Source organism: Papio anubis, chromosome 13 (genome assembly GCF_008728515.1).
Source record: "Papio anubis isolate 15944 chromosome 13, Panubis1.0, whole genome shotgun sequence".
Taxonomy (NCBI): Eukaryota; Metazoa; Chordata; class Mammalia; order Primates; family Cercopithecidae; genus Papio; species Papio anubis.
Genome location: NC_044988.1, coordinates 28,283,748 through 28,306,287, shown reverse-complemented (window position 1 = coordinate 28,306,287; position 22,540 = coordinate 28,283,748). Strand labels below are relative to the sequence as shown.

Genomic DNA, 22,540 nt, shown 5'->3' with positions numbered 1-22,540 from the left:
TGGGGCCCTTGGGAGGTGATGAGGTATGAGGGTGGAGCCCGTATGATTGGGATTAGTGCCCTTCTAAAATAGCCCAACAGAGCTTGTTCACCCTTACACAGTGACAAGGCATCATCTATGAACCGGGAAACTGGCCCTCGCCAGACACCAGAGCTGTTGGTGCATTGATCTTGGATTTCCCACCCTCCAGGACTCTGAGAAGCACATTTCTATTGTTTATAAGCCACGCAGTGGCTGGTGTTTTGTTATAGCATCCCAGACTAAGACAAATAACAAATACTTGTATCCCTGACACCAGGTTAAAAGATAGAATTTACTTCTTCCTCAGGAGGCCCTTGTCCTCACCCCATCACTGCCCCATCCTCCCTAGAGGAATCTGCCAGCCCGAATTCTGTTAATCATGCGCTCCTTTTCTTAGAGTTTGACCTCCTCTGTATCTCCCCCAATCCATGTATTGTTTATATACAAGCTGTTCTGCCGTATCTGTTCTGCTGTGGCTTGCCCCCTTTTGTTCAACACTGTTTTTGAGCATCATCTGTATGGATGCATGCAGTTGTCATTTATTTGCTTTTACTGCTGGATAGTGTCCAGTTGGGTGAATATATCACACTCTATGTCACACTCTCCCCGGGCTCCTTTAGGTGACATTGGGTTGGTTGCAGTGTTCTGTTATGATGGTGCTGCTGTGACTGTTCTTGTGCATGGACAGAAGTTCCTTTCAGGTGAATTTCTTAGAATGGAATTGCTGGGCAAAGGGCCAGCCAATAAATAGTCAACTCATTTGATGCCAAAAGTGGTTGTACCAGTTCATCCTCCCCCTGCGAGGCATAAGTCCTGATTCACTCTTGAAGTGCTGTGGTTTCACGGGGCTGGGGGCGACAAGGGGACACCTGGGAAGGAAAGCTGGGCTCCTTGCTGGCCACCCAGGCCAGTCCTTACCAGGGGATGGGCAACGATTGGGTCAAGTGGTTCCTGACCCATGGGCCTGAGACTTTAGGCCCAGAAACTACTATTTCCTCAAATGCATCCCATGAGCTGGCACTGTGTGAGCGAGCACACACATCTGAAGACTCAAGCTAGGCAAGCCTACCATGACTTGTGGTCCAAGGGCTCACGGGTGACCTGGAGTTAGAAGGAGAGGTGGCCACTGGGTGGCTTTAGAAAGAACACTCATCCTGGCCAGGTGCAGTCGCTCACGCCTATAATCCCAGCACTTTGGGAGGCCAAGGTGGGTGGATCATGAGGTCAGGAGTAAGACCAGCCTGGCCGACATGGTGAAAACTCGCCTCTACTAAAAATATAAAAATTAGCTGGGCATGGTAGCACATGCCTGTAATCCCAGCTACTCAGGAGGCTGAGGCAGGAGAATCGCTTGAACCCGGGAGGCAGAGGTTGCAATGAGCCGAGATTATGCCACTACACTCCAGCCTAGGTGACAGAGTGAGACTCCGTCTCAAAAAAAAAAAAAAAAAAAAAAAAAAGGAAAAAGAAAGAAAACACTCATCCTATGACCTTGACCTCCAAGCTTTGCCTCCCTCAAGCAGAACAGAATGGAGCCTCCCTCAGGCAGAGGCCGACGTTTGCCTCTGACCTAGGTCTCCATGCTTTTGTACAGAGCCTGAACACCCTCAGGCTCTGTACTTGGGGTATTTCTGTTCTCTTGTTTTATGCTCACGGTTTTGACGTTTGTTGTGAGTACCATGATCCTTCAGAGGAGTAAACTGAGGTTCCAAAAGATTTAGCAGTTGCCCAAGGAATATTAAACTGACAAAAGCAGGTAGGATATCAAGCAAGGAGTATTTGGCAATGGTTCTTTTTTATGATTAAAAACAGCCGAAGAAAGACTTTAACTTGTGCTTTTGAATGAGTAACCTACATTTGACCAAACCTCCCACCAATAACAACCATCAAATCTCTATTAAATTAAAAACACACACACACAAACAAAAACAGCTATTGTGAAGGTATCAGCAACTAAGACAACTAAGGTTTGAGGGGCCAGGATCCTGGAGATTCGGGAACTTCCCCGAGGTGCGCCTGACATTCTCAGATGCTTGTCCTTGGATGTTTTGAGCACTGCTCTGATTGCTGGGAAAACAATTCCTTCCACTGTGCACACACTCTGGGGCCAGACAGCTTGGGTTCAATCCCAGCTCTGCCACTTAATGTCTCTGTATCTGTGTAAGCAAGTTACCCTTTGGTGCGTCAGTTTCCTCATCTGTAAAACACAATCGTTGATCCTGATTCGTTAAGATTCTCTACTTGTGAATTTGCCCACTTGCTAAAATCTGTTCCCCCAAAATCAGTACCCCTGGCCCTTTTGTGGTCGTTTCAAAGATGTGTGCAGAGCGGCAAAAAAATGTGAGCTCCTCCAGGCTCATGTTCCCAGCCAAGGTTCGACAAAGTGCTGCCCTGCCTTCTTATTTCAGCTGTCATAGTGTAAAGAATGTCCTTTTCACAGTCTGGTTAATGCCATGTTTTTCACATTTTTATGCTCTTTTCTGGTGATTTCTCTGTTAAAATTGTCTTTAAGTGTAGTGCAAAGTTCAGCACGAGGAGGCTATAATGTTAGTTACAGAGAAAATGCGTGTGTTAGAGAAGCTTTGTCAGGCATGAGTTAAGGTGTTGTTGTCCTGAGGTCAATTAATTTGTTGCTGTTGTTTGAGACAGGATCTCCCTCGTTGCCCAGGCTGTTGGAGTGTAGTGGTGTAATCATAGCTCACTGCAGCCTCTACGTCTCTGGTTCGGCCTCCTGAGTAGCTGGGACTACAGGTGCACCCCACCACACCCAGATGTTATTTCTTTTTTTTTTTAGGTGGAATTTTGCTCATCGCCCAGGCTGGAGTGCAATGGTGCGATCTTGGCTCACTGCAACCACCACCTCCCGGATTCAAGCAATTCTCCTGCCTCAGCCTCCTGAGTAGCAGAGATTACAGGCACATGCTATCACACCTCGCTAATTTTTATGTTTTTAGTGGAGACGGGGTTTCACCATGTTGGCTAGGCTAGTCTTGAACTCCTGACCTCAGGTGATCCACCCGCCTCTGCCTCCCAAAGTGCAGGGATTATAGGCATGAGCCACAATGCCTAGCCTCATGTTTTTTATTTTTCAAGTTGAAATGAGGTCTCTCTATGTTGCTCAGGCTGGTCTCAAATTCTTCAGCTCAGGTAATCCTCCCACCTTGGCCTCCCAAAGTGCGGGGATTACAGGTGTGAGCTACCATGCCCAGCCAAGATCAGTGTTAATGAATCAACTATATATTTCATAAGGTGTCTTTAAACAGAAATAAGGTTATATATTGATCGATTGGTAACAATGTTGTAACCAGCAGCTTATGGAGGTCGTGGCCTTGTATTTCTCCTATAAATAATTTGCTCGTTGAGTGTTTATGGCAACTTTGTAGCACATAGCTATTGAGAATAAGGATTGTAATAAGAGTACGTCCCTCACAGGATTGTAATGAGGACTGAGTCCATTTATGTAAAGGCTGAGAGCAGTGTCAAGCAGACGGTGAACACTCTAGAATGTGCGATAGCTCTAACAGTGGTTATCATGGCTGCCCTCTCACTTCTTCAGAGCCATGTGTTTCTAAGGTCTGCGCTCTGCCCTAACCTCCCACTCCACTGTCCACCAGCCCGTTTCCTTCTCCACTCACTTCCCAGCCCTGTGCCTTCTGCCTTCCCTTTTCTGAGTTTGCTAGGGGCACTGCTGGCTCAAGAGCAGTAACAGTCTCTCACCTCTTCTCTCCATGGCAACCAGTGACCTTTGGAGAATGTAAATCTTATCTCCAATCTCTTAAAGCCCTTCAGTGCCTTCCCAGGAGGAGGTCCAGCTGAGGTCCTTGGCAAGACCCAGGCCACCCCCGCCTCCCTCCATCAACTCCCCTGCATCTCTCCACTCCAGCTGCACCACTCTTCTGCCCCACTGGCTCTTGTCTGATTATTTCCCTCATCTCCCCAGCTGGTCAGCAGAGCTGGTGGTAATCAACTCAGACCCTGTTGCCTGGATGCTCAGCAGTTAGGGACTAAAAAAAAATCAACAGGTCACATTCTCTCCTGCAGATCTTGCTAATAAGATCTGTCAGACAGCAGTCAGCAGTCAGAGCCAATCTTCTGGACTTCAGCAGGCTTCTGCCTCTTACTATTTCCTGTTGCTTCTCTTAGTGACCTTTTAAGAGCATTGTGGATGCCTCCCAGCCTCCTGCTAACCACTCTGTAACCTGAACAGCCTGCAGTAGCCCTGCCCTGCAGACCTTCCTGATGTGATGGAAATGCTGTGTCTGCACCACTAGCCACATGTAGCCACAGGATTCTTGAAACTGGTGGTGCAGTTGAGGAGCTGACTTTATTTTACCTCATTAAATTTAAATGTAAATAGCTACATGTGGCTTGTTGGCTAGCCTATTGGACAACACGGGCTTAGAGAGACACAGGAAGACCTCACTGTAATGCACTAAAAGGTGAAAAAAAAAAATCCTAAGAAATATTCCTAAAAAACTTTAACATAGGGCTGTGTGCGGTGGCTCACACCTGTAATCCCAGCACTTTGGGAAGCTGAGGAAGGCAGATCACTTGAGGCCAGGAGTTCAAGACCAGCCTGGCCAACATGGTGAAACCCTGTCTCTACTAAAAATACAAAAAATCGAGTGTGGTGGCGGGCGCCTGTAGTCCCAGCTACACGGGAGGCTGAGGCACGAGAATCACTTGAACCCGGGAGGCCGGGGTTGCAGTGAGCCAAGATTGTGCCACCGCACCCCAGCCTGGGTGACAGAGTGAGACTTCATCTCAAAAACGAAAAACAAAAACCAGAAAAAAAAAAAAAACACTTTAGCATGATTATGTAACCAAAATGCAGGTTAGTTGTTCACCGGATGCAGAGTCCAAGTAACAACAGCAAGGCCTGGTACCAAAAAAAGTGAATTTATTCCGAAACTAGCTTGGGTAAAGGGTACAAAGCGTCCTGCCTTTCTTTAAAAGTGCTGCTTCCCCTTTGAAGCAGAAAGTAGACACTTTTACAGGGTAAGGGGGGAAGTGTGCAAGGGCAAGTAGGGGGGTCCCTCTGCTAGTTCTGTGCCTACTCTACAAGACAGTTGACTTGGCACCTTCCTGGTTAGAAATAAGCTGTAGCAGTGGCCAAGTGGGCATGCTTTCAATATGCCCTCCTAGGGAAAGAGAGTCCTGAGGCAACCCCCGAGGGTGGAAGTTCCAGGCCACCACCCACTGGAGGGGAAAGTTCTGTGGTGGGTTTGCTTTGGTCTGCAAATCTGCTGGCAAGCGGGGGAGAGATCTGTGCTCTGGAAGAGCACACAGATAGAAAAGCTGGCCCTGCAGGGAATGTGTGGTGAGGGGAGGTGAAAGGTTGTATTTGCATTTCTGAAGGGCTAAGTAGGAAACCGAGAACCAGGGGAGAGGAGAAGAGAGGAGAGGAGATTTTTTTTTTAAGAAAAGTAACATATTCCCTTTTTCTTAGAAAAAGTGGAGCACCCGGTTATAGGCACTCTTGAATGTAGAAGTAGCAATATATAAATTATGCATTAATGGGTTATAATTCACTGAAAATAGTAATGTACTTCTTAACTTTGGCTTTCAGAGTTCGAACCTCCGTGGCCTCAACCAGATTCAGAATGTCAAAAAGCAGAGTGTCTATTTGATGAATTTGAGGAAATCGGGAACTTTGGGCCACCCAGGGTAAGATAAAACATCTTCCACTTCATAGGTATCTTCCTCCCTCCTTCCCTCCCTCTCCCATTAGAACCTGGTTTTCTTCCTGAGCAGCAATGTGACTGAGTATCCACCACATTCTTTTTAATGAAATAGTATTAGATCGTATGGATGCGACATAATCCATTTAACCCATCCCCTATTGTTGGACATTCAGGTTGTTTCCAGAGTTTCAATATTATTTTATTCAGTATACTAATAGTTAGGGCAAGCCATGCTGCTATCATAAATAGACCCAAATATTTAATGGCTCACACCGATAATGTTTGTGTCCTCCTCTCTGGGCAGTACAAGGTTGGCATACCTTGTGAAGTGAATTAGGAACTACACTCATTCCAGCTTCCAGTTTGGTCCTCATCTGTCAGTGCCTTACCATCTTCTGCATTGCTGAGTCTCATTCACTTTATCCAAGTTCCATTTGCCAGAAAGGGCTAGAAGCACAGAAGGGCTGGAAGTGGCATTTGTTCCTCACTCACAATCTGGTGGGAAGAACTTAGTGGCGTGGACTTAGCTAACTGTAAGGGAGGCTGGGAAATATAGTCTAGGGAGTGCCCTGGAAGAAGCCAGCACTGCATTCCCCATGGAAAGCTGTCAGGCACGGCTACAGTCTACCCCCTGCCAACCAGTATCTGCATGGACCCTCCTTCCACACTCAGATGCATTTATCCCCAGCCCCAAGAGAGCCAACCGATGCCCATGTGGTCACCACAGCCACCTCCAAGTCCGAGATTTCCAGGTGACATGCAGTCTCCTCTCTGTCAGCTTTAGTAATGGCTTCTTCAAAACCTACACACAGACACAAACAGACACACACACACGCGCACACACACACAGACACACACAATGGAGAGGGGCAGGATAACTGCAGCCGTAACTCCATTCAGAAAAGAGGCACAGTGCTGACCACCCGCAGCCCTGGAGACTTGCTGGGCAGCACTGGGTCAACCTCTACCCTGGCAGAGGAGCATGTTCCTCCAAAATCCCTGCTTCAGCTTCCCAGGGGGCTCTTCCTTCTCCTCCTTGTCTGTTATTTTCCTTGGCCACAGGGGAGGCAGGCAGTGGGAAGGGTGCCCTCCTCAGGGGTGAGCAGCCTTCACAGCCCACTTCCTGCTGATAACAGTTTGGGGTTCCACAGGCTGTTTTAAGACTCCAATCAGCTATTTCAGGCCAGACTCATTTTTTTTTCTGTCTCTCTGTTGTTTTGTTTTGTTTTTTATGAAATCACACCCTGTGACCCAGGCTGGAGTGCAGTGGTGCAATCTTGGCTCACTGCAGCCTCCGCCCCCCGGGTTCAAGCAATTCTCCTGCCTCAGCCTCCTGAGTAGCTGGGACTATAGGCATGCAGCGCCACACCGTGCTAATTTTTGTATTTTTAGTAGAGACGGGGTTTCACCATGTTGGCCAAGCTAGTCTCAAATTCCTGACCTCGGGTGATCCACCCACCTCGGCCTCCCAAAGTGCTGGGATTACAGGCATGAGCCACCGCGCCCAACCCAGACTCGTTTTTCTTTGAGAGTAGGCTTCTCCCAAAAGTAGGCTTCTGATCTATTCACTTTCAGGCAGTCCTATGTGCCAGGAACCACATCCAAATTTCCTCCCTAGATGGGAGCCTCAGGCTGCCTTATCTCCTTGCATGCCCCCATGCCCAGCTCTCTCAGCCTAAGGGCAGGTACCATGAGGTCATGTTAAACAATAAGATTGGAGACCAGCAATGCCCTCAGCCTGTGTTTTGCAGCTGGACTGGGTCTCTTGTTTTGGCTCAATGGGAAGCCTTTGCTGTTCAAAGCCTTAGCTTCTCTGGCTGAGTGCAGTGGCTCATGCCTGTAATCCCAGCACTTTGGGAGGCCAAGGCGAGCAGATCACCTGAGGCCAGGAGTTCACTCACGACCAGCCTGGCCAACATGGTGAAACCCTGTCTCTACTAAAAATACAAAAAATTAGCCGGACGTGGTAGCGGGCACCTGTAATCCCAGCTACTTGGGAGCCTGAGGCAGGAGAATCGCTTGAACCCGGGAGACAGAGACTGCAGTGAACCGAGATCATGCCATTGCACTCCAGCCTGGGTAACAAGAGCAAAACTCCATCTCAAAAAAAGAAAAAGAAAAAAAAAGCCTTAGATTCTCCCTTTGACTTTCCACGTTTGTGCAGCCTTTTATTTCCAATGCTCCATTTCATTCCATCTGCTGGCTTACTCTTTTCTTGTCACATCTATTAAAAACAATAAGAAGCCACCCGTATTCAGGAACATTCTAACTGTCCCCAGAGCTATATGCTCAGTAGGCTTACAGTTGGCCCTCCAGGTTTTCTGAGACTCAGATTTCCAGAGAGCTTTGCATGGCTCATAAGGTCTGAAGAGCCTCTGAACCTCCCAGCCTGCGGTGTCTGTTCATTGACTTTGCCACAGTCTCAAAGGGGCACAGCATGCTGCATGTTTGAGTTTTTTGCTTTGGTGGCATCCATTTCCAGCCTCGGCTTCCAGCATTCCTCCCCCAACAGACTCTCTGTCGCTTTCTCCTTACTCCTTCTGGCAGTCTGGGAGGTTGCATAGGGCCCTTGCAGGATGCCCCAAGTCCAGCTCCCTCTGGCCTGTGGGAAGCACACCCTTGACCTGCCATGTGTAGGAAGACAGCCTACTTCTGCCAGGGCCCAGCTCTCTGCTGGCAGGTAGCACCTTCCAACCTCTTCACTTTGGACTTTATAACTGTCAGGTATAAAGTCGGTTGTGTCTTTATGTTTCTCAAATTCTTCAACACATGTCAACCAACCTCTCCTACCCATTCTCTCCAGCTCACTCTCAAAACACAACCTATCTGTCCAGCTCACTCACAAAACACACCCTATCTGTCCAGCTCACTCTCAAAACACACCCTTTCTCTCCAGCTCACTCTCAAAACACACGCTATCAGGCCAACCACTCCTTTTAAAGGACATCTCCTCACCAATCCAGTCAGGTAGCCTTCCCCACATTGTATCCTGGAAGTGGGTGATGGACTGGGTGGGGAAGAGGGTCATATGGCAAATCTGTATGTCTTACAGTAATTGTCTAGCAGCCCCTGGTGTCTTACTTTAGGCCCCTTGGAAACTTTCAGATAGTGGAGTTGTCTGTTACATATCTTATAACCTACAGATATTAATATATCCTCACAGGGGCACAAAAGCTCTTACAAGGGTATTTATTATAATAATACTTTTATTGTTATAATTTACATGTCATAAAACTCACCATTTTAAAATGTATAATGCAAGCGTTTTTAGTATATTCACAAGGTTGTGCAGCTATCACCACTATCTAATTCTGGAACATTTTCATTACTCCGGAAGGAAACCCTATTCGTATTAGCAGTCACTCCCCCATTCCGCCTTTCCCTAAAACCCAGCAATCACTAATCTACTTTCTGTCTCTGTGGATTTAAAGTAATTTTAAATTTGAAAAATAGTATCTATAAGGAAATGTGTCCAGTCATGAGCATACAGCTTGATGAATTTGCAAAAAATTGAGCAGTCCCGTGAACATACCCTGTAAGCTCAAGACATAGAATGTTACCAGCCGCTGCAAGCAAGCTGCCTGCTCACTTCTAGCCATTAACCCCTCCCTCTCTTCCTTCTAGTCATTAACCCCTCAGAGTTTAACTATTCTGATTACCAATAGCATAGGTTAGTTCTGCCTGTTTTTTCACTTTATATAAACTGTCTCATTAAGTATAAACATGTTTGTGTATACTTGTGTATTTCTTTCTATCACAATGATGTTTGTGAGATTCATCCATACGATTCCTATAGACAATTCTATTTTGCAGTGTAGTATTCCATTGTATGAATATACCATAATTTATTTATCTATGGTATTACAAAGGAGTACTTGGACAGTTTCCAGTTTGGGGCTATAGGATAGTTATGATACAAATATTTTAGTGTAGTACATGTCTTTTGGTGCACCTGGGCACACATTTCTGTTGGGTGTAGCCCCTAAGAGTGGAACTGATGGGTCATAGCATGTAAATGCATTCAACTTTAGTAGATACTGTCCAACAGTTTTCCAAAGTGATTGTCCAACTTACTTGCCTATCAGCAGTATCTGAAAAGTCTAGTTGCTTCTTTTCTTGGCCAGCTCTGTTTTCTTTTCTTTTATTTTACTGTAAAGACAGGGTTTCACTTTGTCACCCAGGATGGAATGCAATGGCGCCATCACAGCTCACCGCAGCCTTGACCTCCCTGGCTTGGGTGATCCCTCCCACCTCAGGCTCCTGAGGAGCCAGAACTACAGGCATGTGCCACACCCAGCTAGTTTTTTTAATTTGTTTGTAGAGATGGGGTCTCTACGTTGTCTCAGACTCCTGGGTTCAAGTGATCCTTCTCCCTTGACCTCCCAAAGTTCTGGTATTACAGGCATGAGCCACTGCACCCAGCCCATGGCCAGCTCTTGATACGATCTGTCTCTTTCTTTTCTTTTTTTTTCTTTAATGTGAGAAGTGTTAAATAATCTTTTTTTGATATTACACATAAACCACACTAAAATGTCTTTCAGTAAGTAAAATGACCCATTTTAGATACAGAAAATTCTAATTGGATTGGCACAGTTAAGGCCAAAAATATAAAGTTGACATTGCTACCTTATCTTCAGCCCTTGCCTTTAAGAGGCAAATGAACACAAAATACAGGTGAATCTTGCTGGGTTCTGAGACAGTGAAGGAATTTCCTCCAGTATTTAAATATATTTACATAACCAGTTACATAAGTCTAAATATAAAAAAATCTCCAATAGATTTTAAGATGGCATTCATCATCTTTGTGAAAAGTTGAACATTACTAATGAAATCTGATCATATCTTTAGAAGGAATAAACAATGATAGTATTTACTGAATCAGAGTAACTTGGGTTTTTTTGTGTTTTTGTTTTGTTTTGTTTTGTTTTTTGTTTTGAGATAGAGTTTTGCTCTTGTTGCCCAGGCTAGAGTGCAGTGGCGCCACCTCAGCTCACTGCAACCTCCGCCCCCTGGATTCAAGCGATTCTCCTGCCTCAGCCTCCCGAGTAGCTGGGATTACAGACTCGCCCCACCATGCCCAGCTAATTTGTATATTTTTAGTAGAGGCGAGGGTTCACCATGTTGGCAAGACTGGTCTCGAACTCCTGACCTCAGGTGATCTACCTGCCTCAGCCTCCCAAAATGCTGGGATTACAGGCATGAACCACCACACCCAGCCTTTTTTTTTTTTTTCTCTCTCTTTTTTTGAGACGGAGTCTCACTCTGTCACCCAGGCTGGAGTGCAGTGGCGCAACCTCAGCTCACTGCAAGCTCCGCCTTCCGGATTCAGCGATTCTCCTGTCTCAGCCTCCCAAGCAGCTGGAGACTATAGGCGTGCACTACAAGCCCAGCTAATTTTTGTATTTTTAGTAGAGACAGGGTTTCACCATATTGTTCAGGCTGGTCTTGAACTCCTCACCTCAGGTGATCCGCCTGCCTCAGCCTCCCAGAGTGCTGGGATTACAGGCGTGAGCCACCGCACCAGGCCCAGAATTACCATTAAAATTCAAAACACCGAACATACTCATTTAACCACAAGCCAGTCTTAGTTAAATCAGGACTGCCCAACAAACATATTCTGTCAGTCATTCATGATCTGAATTCTGGTTTATGAGGTCTGTTAAATGATGGTACACATAAAAGGGTCATAAGACATTTCTGTTTTGTAATAAATAAGACAGTGGATAATTATTATTCATTAGTAGCTTTTTTGAGATAAGCTACCAAGTCTGTCTTTTCTGCCTTCTTCTTAATGCTGGCAAAGATCATTTTTGTTCCAGGGATGTACTTCTTGGGATTCTCCAAATACTCCATCAGTGTGTCCTCTCCCCAGGTGATGCCTTTGTTCTTATTGGCGTCTGTGTAAGGGAATCCAACGACCTGACCTGTCTTCTGCCCAAAAAGACAGACCATGGAGATTTGGCTCAGTTTTGTGCTTGCCCCCTTTTCCATAGTGTGGCACTGGGCATACTTCTGAACAAAAATCTTTCCCAACATCACCCGCATTAAATTCTCTCTTTCATCACTGGTGCTACGAGGGTTCCCGCCCTTTTACATTTTAACCATTCTGGTGGCATCTCAGTGTGATTTTTTAATTTCCATTTTCCTGAAGATTAACAAAGTTGAACACCTTTTTATGTGTTCATTGGGCATTTGGGTATCTTTTATTTATGAAATCTATTCAAGTATTTTGCCCATTTTTTTCTGTTGATTTTTCTTTTTCTTATTTATTTGTAGGTCTTCTTTTTTTTTTTTTTTTCTTTGAGACAGAGTTTCACTCACTCTGTCACCCAGGGTAGAGTAGAGGGGGCAGTGGCGCGATCTCAGCTCACTGCAACCTCCGCCTCCCGGGTTCAAGTGATTCTCCTGCCTCAGGCCCCCAAGTAGCTGGGATTACAGGCACCTGCCACTACGCCCGGCTAATTTTTGTATTTTTAGTAGAGACAGAGTTTCACCATGTTGGCCAGGCTGATCTCGAACTCCTGACCTCAAGTGATCCACTCACCTCATCCATCCAAAGTGCTGGGATTACAGGCGTGAGCCATTGCGCCCAGCTGGTGTTCTTTATATGTTCTGGATGAATCATTTTTCAGATGTATGTAATATGAATATTTTCTCCCACTTTGTGATTTGCCCAACAAAATTTTGGGCAAAAGCAAAATTTTAATAACAAAAGCAATGGAAGCATCCTTCATGTCCAGCTAAAGAGGACTGGATAAATAACATAAAATTAAATATTATAAAAATCCATAGGTGCTAATATAGAACAATTTCTAAGACATAATTAAGTGAAAAAATGCAAATTTCTAAGACACAATTAAGTGAAAAAATGCAAAATGCTTCATTTGTATATTAAAAAGAATATGCAGATAGAAGGATACAGAAAAGACTTTTTTTTTTTTTTTCCTGAGACAGCCTCGCTCTGTCACCCAGGCTGGAGTACAGTGGCACGATGTCAGCTCACTGCAACTTCTGCCTCCTGGTTTCAAGCAATTCTTGTGCCTCATCATCACGAGTAGCTGGAACTACAAGGTCACGCCACCACACCCAGCTAATTTATTATTATTATTATACTGTAAGTTCTGTGATACATGTGCAGAATGTGCAGGTTTATTACATAGATAAACGTGTGCCATGGTAGTTTGCTGCACCCATCAACCCGTCGTCTAGGCTTTAAGCCTCTCATGCATTAGATATTTGTCCTAATGCTCTCCCTCCCCTTGCCCCCCACCCCCCCGACAGGCCCCAGTGTATGATGTTCCCCTCCCTGTGTCCATGTGTTCTCATTGTTCAACTCCCACTTATGAGTGAGAACATGTGGTGTTTGGTTTTCTGTTCGTGTGTTAGTTTGCTGAGAATGATGATTTCCAGCTTCATCCATGTCCCTGCAAAGGACATGATAATTTTTGTATTTTTAATAGATACGGGGTTTCGCCATATTGACCTGGCTAGTTTCGAACTCCTGACCTCAGGTGAGCCACCCACCTCGGCCTTCCAAAGTGCTGGGATTACAGGCATGAGCCACCTTGCCACCTGGCCCAGAAAGGACTATTATTTGTAGTTGCTTCTGGGAATGGGGGCTGCCTGCTTCTTTCTGTAACCCTTTCCGTGCTGTTTAAATTTTTACTTTGGGCCGGGCATGGTGCCTCACACCTGTAATCCTAACATTTCGAGAGGCCGAGGCACGTGGCTCACTTGATATCAGGAGTTTAGACCAGATACTGCACTCCAGCCTGGGTGACAGAGTGAGACTCCGTCTCGAAAAAAAAAGGACAAACTTTTACTTTGTACATGTTATTTTCATCAGTTTAATGAACTTAAATAACAAGTGTGTAAATTTGGTATTAGTAAAATGGAAGTGTTTGGTAATCGTGTTTTGGGTTTTGTGTTTCCCCTGCAGCTCTCTAGATGACACCACCTATGAAAGACTAGCAGAGGAAACGCTGGACTCTTTAGCAGAGTTTTTTGAAGACCTTGCAGACAAGCCATACACCTTTGAGGACTATGATGTTTCCTTTGGGGTACCTCTTGACTTCTTTTATTTTTCTGTTTCCCCCTCTAAGAATTTTAGTTCACTAAAATGAAGAATTCCCCTGCAGCAGAGCTAAGCATCATGTAGCATGGAGTTGTGGGTAGGATTAAAAGACTAGGGCTCCGGGAGGCAGAGGTTGCAGTGAGCCGAAATCACGCCACTGCACTCCAGCCTGGGCTGCAGAGCAAGACTCTGTCTCAAATAAATAAATAGATAAGACTAGGCTTCAAGCTGCAGCCCAGCTCTGCCAGGCTTGTTGTGACCCTGGGCAAGTCACTCAGCCTCTCTGAGCCTCATTTTCCGGCTTCAGTGAAGACAAATCAGAGAGGGGCCAGAATGTGTGTTTGTCCGGCAGGCAGATGGAGCAAACAACAAACTAGACCTGCAGTTCTTCAGCAGGGGTAAGAGAACTGCCCAGAAGTTATTCAGATTACAGAGAGTTGAGCCCTGCTCCTGTGAGACAGTGATGGGGTAGGTCGGGTGCATTCCTGGGAAGCATATTTTTGAAAAGCTCACCTGGGATTCTAATGTGTCTCTCTACGTCTTGTTCCTAGAGATTTTGATTACTTGGACTGGGGTGTGGCATGGCCTGGGCAGGGCACTGGAATTTTTAAGCTCCACAGATAATTCCAATGTGCAGCTCGTATGATAACTTGTTTTTTGGTTTGTTTTTTTTTTTTTTTTTTGAGGGAGTCTCACTCTGTTGCCCAGACTGGAGTGCAGTGGCGCAATTTCGGGTCACTGTGACTTCCGCCTCCTGGGGTCAGGCAATTCTCCTGCCTCAGCCTCCTGAGTAGCTGGGATTACAGGCAACCTGCCACCATGCCCGGCTACTTTTTGTATTTTAGTAAAGATGGGGTTTCACCATGTTGGTTAGGCTGGTCTTGATCTCCTGACCTCAAATGGTCCACCCCCCTCAGCCTTCCAAAGTATTGGGATTACAGGCATGAGCCACCAGATCAGGCTTGGTGTGAGAACTTCTGAGTTGGATGAAACATTAGCCCCAGATCCTAGAAGCCAGGGAAGTGCTGGTCTTTATCGACTGGCCACCAGGTGGCAGATTTGGGCAAGGGTCTGCCTTTGGAATTAGAATTATTGCTTAGGCCTTAGAGTAGTTCTTTTTTGCCAAAGGCAGAAAATCCCTCGAAGATGGTTTTCTGGGTTGGTTTGTCTGTCTGTTTGTTTGTTTTTTGAGACGGAGTCTCCGTCTGTTATTCAGGCTGGAGAGCAGTGGCATGACCTCACTGCAACCTCTGCTTCTCGGGTTCAAGCAATTCTTCTGCCTCAACCTCCCGAGTAGCTGGAATTACAGGCACACGCCCCCACACCCAGCTAATTTTTGTATTTTTAGTAGAGACAGTGTTTCACCACATTGGCCAGGCTGGTTTTGAACTCCTGAACTCAAGTAATCTTCCCACCTCAGCCTCCCAAAGTGCTGGGATTACTGGTGTGAGCCACAGCGCCCAGCCCCTCAAAGATGTTAATCCTCTTGATGGCAATTAACTAATACCAGGAAATGTCACGAAGCGTGTATTTTGGATTCAATCATGGAATTGTTGAGGGCAATCAGCCATCAGACTAAAGGAATAGAAATGGTGTTGGAAATTGCAGCGGGAGCACTGGATGGAGAAGGCACTCCACATGATGGAGCAAGCAACCAAGTCTTCCAGAAGGTATCAAGCCTGACTATAAGGACAGTGAGGGAAGAGCAGAATTAGATGATTGGTTGATACCAGTGGTGAAGTCAGTCTTTTTTTTTTTTTTTTTTTTTTTTTTTGTCTTTTTGAGACAGTCTCGCTCTGTAGCCTAGGCTGGAGTGTAGTGGTGCAATCTTGGCTCACCGCAACCTCCGCCTCCTGGGCTCAAGCGATTCTCTTGTCTCAGCCTCCCAAGCAGCTGGGACTACAGGTGCCTGCTACCACGCCCGGCTAATTTTTTTTATATTTTTAGTATAGACGGGGTTTCGCCCTGTTGTTGTCAGGCTAGTCTTGAACTCCTGACCTCAGGTAATCCACCTGCTTCGGCCTCCCAAAGTGCCGGGATTACAGGCAGCTCCAAAGTGCTGGGATTACAGGCGTGAGCCACCACACATGGCCTCAAGTTAGTCTTTTGAAGGGCTAGTTTCTGTTTAGCCCTTAGAGGGGAAAAGAAACTAATGGCAGTTAGTGAGGGAGGGAGTAGAACAAGGCCTGTTGAAACTCCTTTCCCATCATGGCCAAAACTTAAATTTTTTTAAGGTATCTCTGGGCTCCCCTTGGCCAAGAGATGGTTTGTTGAGTCAGTTGGGAGCTTAGAATTTTATTTTTATTTCTCACATCATTGACTCAATTTGAACCAGGTGACAAAACCTTTTGCTCTCAGTAGTGGGTCACAGAACCTTCCTGATTCCTGCCCTGAGAGTGTCTCTCTGAAGACAATATTAGGCTGGTAGGCTTTCCAGATTCTGTAACCTATTCTTTCAAAGGAAGAGATGCCTATATTTTTCTAGCCAATTCATATGCTTTGAGTATCACTCAAGGGTAAAATTGTTTCTAACAAATCATTTACTAATTAGCAAATGTTTTAAGTGTAGATTTAGAAAGCTAAAGATATATAGTGGCTGCCCTCTGTAGTTTGGACTTGTGATTAACTACATTGAAATGCTAACTGTACCCTAGAGTGTGAATTACTGATTAGAGTCCTTCAGGTGCTAACTAATTTATGTATTTCATGTTTGATATTAATATTACTTGAGCTTTGTGGGAGGGCAGTCTTTTCCTCCCCTGAGGTATAGCTGGAAGTTACCTCCTTTGTGAAGCTTTCCTAGATACTCTTAAGCAGACATGGTCCTTCCTTTCTCCCTTGCCCAGCACTCTGAGGATGACTCTGTGGAGCACTGATCCCTCTGTGTTATAATTGTCTATTTACATGTCAGCTACCACCTATAATAGACTGAGCTCCTTGACAGCAGGGATGCTGTCCATTCTTTTGTGTCCAGAATTGGTGGGTTCTTGATCTCACTGACTTCAAGAATGAAGCCGCGGACTCTCGCGGTGAGTGTTACAGTTCTTAAAGATGGTGTGTCCAGAGTTTGTTCCTTCAGACGTTCAGATGTGTCTGGAGCTTCTTCCTTCTGGTGGGTTTGTGGTCTCACTGTCAGGAGTGAAGCTGCAGACCTTGGTGGTGAGTGTTACAGCTCTTTAAGGCAGTGCGTCTGGAGTTGTTTGTTCTTCCCGGTGGGTTCGTGGTCTCATTGACTTTAGAAGTGAAGTTGCAGACCTTCGTGGTGAGTGTTATAGCTCATAAAGGTAGTGTTGATCTAAAGAGTGAACAGCAGCAAGATTTATCGCAAAGAGCGAAAGAACAAAGTTTCCACAGCCTGGAACGGGACCCGAGCAGACCCAAGCGGGTTGCTACTGGCCGGCCCCCGCAGCCTGCTTTTATTTCCTTGTCTGACCCCACCCACATCCTGCCAATTGGTCCATTTTACAGAGAGCTGATTGGTCTATTTTACAGAGAGCTGATTGGTCCGTTTTGACAGAGTGCTGATGGGTGTGTTTATAATCCTTGAGCTAGACACAGAGTACTGACTGGTGTATTTACAAACCCTGAGCTAGACACAGAGTGCTGATTGGTGCGTTTACAATCCTTGAGCTAGAAACAGAGTGCTAGACAGAAAAGTTCTCCAAGTCCCCACTAGGTAGGCTAGACACAGAGTTCGCTAGATACAGAGTACCAATTGGCGTATTTACAAACCTTGAGCTAGACACAGAGTGCTAATTGGTACACATACATCCTCCAGCTAGAAATAAAAGTTCTCCAAGTCCCCATCCGGCTCAGGAGCCCAGCTGGCTTCACCTGGTGGATCCTGCACTGGGGCGGCAGGCAGAGCTGCCTGCCCGTCCTGAGCTGCGCCTGCACTCCTCAGCCCTTGGGCTGTGGATGGGACCCAGCGCCACAGAGCAGGGGGCAGGAGTGGGGGCAGCGCCCCTAGGGGAGGCTTGGGCGGTGCGGGAGTCCACCTTAGGCTGGGGAGTGCAGATATGGCGGGCTGCAGGTCCGGAGCTCTGCTCCTGGGGAGGCAGCTAAGGCCCTGCGAGAATTTGAGTGCAGCGCTGGCGGGCCAGCACTGCTGGGGGACGCCGCGCAACCTCCGTAGCTGCTGGCCCAGGTGCTAAGCCCCTCACTGCTCTGGGCCAGCGGCTCCGCAGGCCAGGCCGCTCCTTGTGGGCCGCCCCCCCAGCCTTCGCCCACGCCCACCAGAACTCGCACTGGCCGGTGAGCGCCCAGCACAGCCCGGTTCCCGCCTGCGCCTCTCCCTCCACACTCCCCACAAGCAGAGGGAAGCGGCTCCGACCTCAGCCAGCCCAAAGGGACTCCCACCATACCGTGGCCGGCTGAAGGGCTCCTCAAGCACTGCCAGAGTGGACGCGGAGGCCAAGGAGGCGCTGAGTGAGGGCTGCTAGCACATTGTCACCTCTCACTGTGATCCCAGTGTCTGGAACAGTGCCAAGTACATAGTAGGGACTTAATAAATATTGATTCACTATGTAAATGAGACTTTTCCAAAACATGCTTTCATTGATGCCTCTCAGCATTTATACACCTTTTACCAACTTACTACTGGCCAAGTAGACAAATGAAAGCAGTAATCCAGATAAACCCAAGAAGACATCTGTTCTTCTCTTTTCTCCCTGTGGAGGGGGAGACTTAAGTGGCTTCTTAACTGGTGTGTCATCTGATCAAGTGGTCCAGGTAATGGATGGATGCCAATGTCTGGCCCCAGGCTTCACCCCGTACTGGCACTGGTCATTACAGAAGACACTGCACCAGAGCCGAAAGCACCTCTTGTCACTAGGCAGCTGTGGAGTCTACTGCACTTGACCTAGCAAAATCTGCCTAGAGACTGTTAGAGTCATCACACTATCTGAAGTTACCTCCAAACTACCCTCCTTTTTTTCCCAGGTGGAGTCCTGGCCTCTTAGATATTTTAATGAGGATTTGCTTGTTGACATGTTCTTTATTCACTAAGGTGTCAGCATATTACTGTCTTAGAGTTGAGGGTTCTTCATCTTTTTTGGATCAATACCTCCCTCTAAGAATCTGATGACTGCTCCGGTCCCTCTCCCAAGAAAAACTTCCATACTCGCCGGTTAAAAAAAAAAACAAAAAAAAAACAAAAAAAAAACTTTAAACACATTAAATTTAACAGAGTTTTATTGAGCAAAGAATGATTCACAAATTGGGAAGGCTGCAACCAGAACAGGTTCAGAGAGACTCCATAGTGCGCCACGTGGTTGGAGAGGATTTAGGATTTATGCACAGAAAAAGGAAAGTGACATACAGAAAATAAAAGTGAGGTACAGAAACAGCCGGCTTGGTTACAGCTTGGTGTTTGCCTTAAACATGGTTTGAACAGTTGGCCGCCTTTGATTAGCCAAAACTCGGTGATTGGTAGAAGAGTAGATTACAGTTCACTATGTAGAGAGAAGCCCTTAGATCCAAACTTAAAATATGTAAGGAGGCAGTTTTAGGCTACACTTCATTTAGCACACTCAGGAATACCATTTCAGCTTCAAGCTGTAAGTGTTTGCAACCCCCTGAGACCACTTAATCCCAAGTTAAAAACCTCTGCTCAGAGGCAGCATCTTTGTTTTTTTTTTTTTTTTTTTTGAGACAGAGTCTCACTCTGTTGCCCAGGCTGGAGTGCAGTGGCACGATCTCAGCTCACTGCAACCACCACCTCCCGGGCTCAAGGGATTCTCCTGCCTCAGCCTCCCAAGTAGCTGGAATTACAGGCGCACGCCACTATGTCCAGCTAATTTTTTTTGTATTTTTAGTAGAAATGGGGTTTCAGCATTTCACCATGTTGGCATGGCTGGTCTTGAACTCTTGACCTCAAGCGATCCAACTGCCTCGGCCCCCCAAAGTGCTGGCATTGCAGGCATAGATCACTGCTCCCAGCCCAGTGAGGCACCATCTTATTGGATATGGAGACAAAGAATCTGCCTTAGCATCCTGGATTTGTATTTTCTTTCCAAGAGTCCTTAAATGAATTTCTAACTTTTGTGAGCCACAAGTTCCTCAGCTATGAAATTAGTGACATTAACCTCCACTCTTCAGATTTATATGAGGATCAACTAAAATGACATAGGGAAAAAACGCATCCTAGCAAGTTGGTATCTACTTTAGAAATGAAGGAGGTCATGTGTATGTGAAGTCTCCAGACTCAACATGCCATCTTATATGTGTCTATTTCTACAAGTGAGCTGGTGACAACAGTAATCGCTATTTTGGCTTATACATGGGTAGGGCTGATCTTGACTAGGAGGAGTCGATAAGACTCACCAGCTGTGGCCACTGTCTGTGCTGATTGGCTAGTGCCCATGTCTCAGAAACTGCTACATATTTTGACTATTCCTCCTGCACTTAAGGGCATGCACACTCCCAAAATAGACTCAGATTGTCTAAGGAATAATAATGATAAAGAGAAAGCCCTCTTTATCTGGTCTATTTGGAGTCAGTTCCAAAAGCATTAAGAATTTCTGCTGAACTAATGCAGCTAGTTTCTTTCCTGCCACCACTTTCCTTCTAAAATAGTTTCAAGATCTGTGGGGGAAAACATCTAATTACAGTGAACAGATTGGTGGGAGGAAGTTAAGCATTGGGGTTTTCTGCCCTGTGGAACCTTGTCCTAACTTGGGCAGATGGTATCACACTACCTGGTCATCATCCGCTCATTCACTGTTTGACCAGTTGGTCATTCATCCACAAATGTCCTTTTTGCAGGAGGAATTAAGGTGCTAGATCTGCAGATGCTAGCATGAAAAGACAAATCTCCTGCTGCCAAGGTGCTTAAAGTAGTGGAGGTCAGGGGACAAGCAAGCAGACAGGCAGCTGTGAATGCAGACAGGAAGCACCACGAGGCAGTGGGACCCACAGAGTGGTATCAGGGTAGAGATGAGCAGGTCTCGTGTGGGGAGGGAGGAAGTGGACTGCAGAGAAGGTGACGGGGCAAAAATAGCTTGAGAGGTGTGGAGCTAGAAGGGCTCTCACATTTGTTTATTAATATTCCCTTTGCAAAAGAGTGGCCTGATGCCTGGAGTCACTCAAAAGATTTCCAATTCCACTAGGAAAGAGTCTATTTTGGCTTCAGTGGTTGTATGTGTACCCCCTGATTTGCTGTGTGCTGAGGCATTGTGGTGATGGACGCAAGTGCAGAGACCTTGAGCATGCATCAGACTCTAGTTCTTGCCCTGAGTCCTCGAAGGAGGCAGGAGAGATATCATGGGAGACAGGCACCACTGATCAGTGATGAGACCAGACCTGGAACTCGCATCTTTTACTCAGTCCTCTGCCCTTTCTGCTGGATGGTGCCCCCCCAGTATAGGGTGCAACACACAATTGGAGCATTTAAGGGCCACAAAGAGGACAGATTACCAATGCTTGTGTGTTGATTCTTTGAGCCTGTTATCTCATGGAAAAATCATTTATAAAACTCTGTGTATGGGATGAGTGGGAAATAGAGAGTGAGTATTAATGGGTGCAGGGTTTCTTTTTGGGGCAATGGAAACAGCCTGGAATTAAATAGTGGTGATGTTTTCACACTTTGTGAAATACTAAAAACTCCTGAATTGTACAGTCTTAAGGAACTTTTATTTATTTGTTTATGAGACAAAGTCCCTGTGTCACCCAGGCTGAAGTGTGGTGGCATGATCACCGGTTATTGCAGCCTCAATCTCTGAGGCTCAAGTGATTCTCCCACCTCAGCCTACCAAGTAGCTGTGACTATAGGTGCGCACCACCACATGCAGCAAATTTGTAATTTTTTGTAAAAACAAGGTTTTACCATGTTGCCCAGTCTGGTCTTGAACTCCTGTGCCCAAGCAATCCTCCCACTTCGGCTTCCCAAAGTGCCAGGATTACAAGCATGAGTCACCACACACGGCCTCAGGTTTAAGAAACTTTTAAATAAATGAAATATAGTCATACCAAAACAGTAAAAATGGGTTTCGGGGAAAAAAATGTCTTTAAAACAAACTTATGTATGGTATAATCCTAGTCCTTTTAAAAAAATGCTTTCAAAAACTGGCAGTCAAGTCATAAAAGGACAAATACTTATGATTCCACTCATAAAGTAGTCAAAAGTAGTCAAAAACCATAGAAACACCACCATAAATGTATAATTTTTATTTTCAATTTTAAAAAAGGTAAGTCAAAATCATAGAAACAGAAAGTAGACAGGTGGTTACTAAGGGCTCTGGGATGGGGAAGTTAGTGTCTCATGGGCATAGAGTTTCAGTGTTACAAGATGAAAAGTTCTAGAGTTATGCTGCCCAGCAGTGTGAATATGCCTTATTGTACTGTACACTTAAAATGGTTAATATGATAAATTTAGCATTATGTGCTTTTTACTACAGTAAAATAAAAGAAAAAAAAGATGGGACCGAGTGCAGTAGCTCACACCTGTAACATAATCCCAGCACTTTGGGAGGCCGAGGTGGGAAGATCACTTGAGGCCGGAAGTTTGAAACTAGCCTGGTCAATATAGCGAGACCTCATCTCTACAAAAGAAAAATGTTGGCCGGGCGTGGTGGCTCAAGCCTGTAATCCCAGCACTTTGGGAGGCCGAGACGGGCGGATCACAAGGTCAGGAGATCGAGACCATCCTGGCTAACACGGCGAAACCCCGTCTCTACTAAAAACACAAAAAATTAGCCGGGCGAGGTGGCAGCGCCTGTGGTCCCAGCTACTCGGGAGGCTGAGGCAGGAGAATGGCGGGAAC

The 22,540-nt window shown here is 46.0% G+C and overlaps 1 protein-coding gene across 3 annotated transcripts in view; it reads left to right on the top strand.

Moving 5' to 3' along the window:
• The window catches only part of FXN (frataxin), a 48,818-nt gene that overhangs the window by 5,793 nt on the left and 20,485 nt on the right, over positions 1–22,540 (top strand). For all 3 annotated transcript variants that reach the window (XM_009188898.4, XM_003911781.5, XM_009188897.4), the window contains exons 2-3: positions 5,591–5,688; positions 13,645–13,765. In XM_009188898.4, the coding sequence (XP_009187162.1) occupies positions 5,591–5,688; positions 13,645–13,765 (219 nt within the window). The remainder of the gene's footprint in view (positions 1–5,590; positions 5,689–13,644; positions 13,766–22,540) is intronic.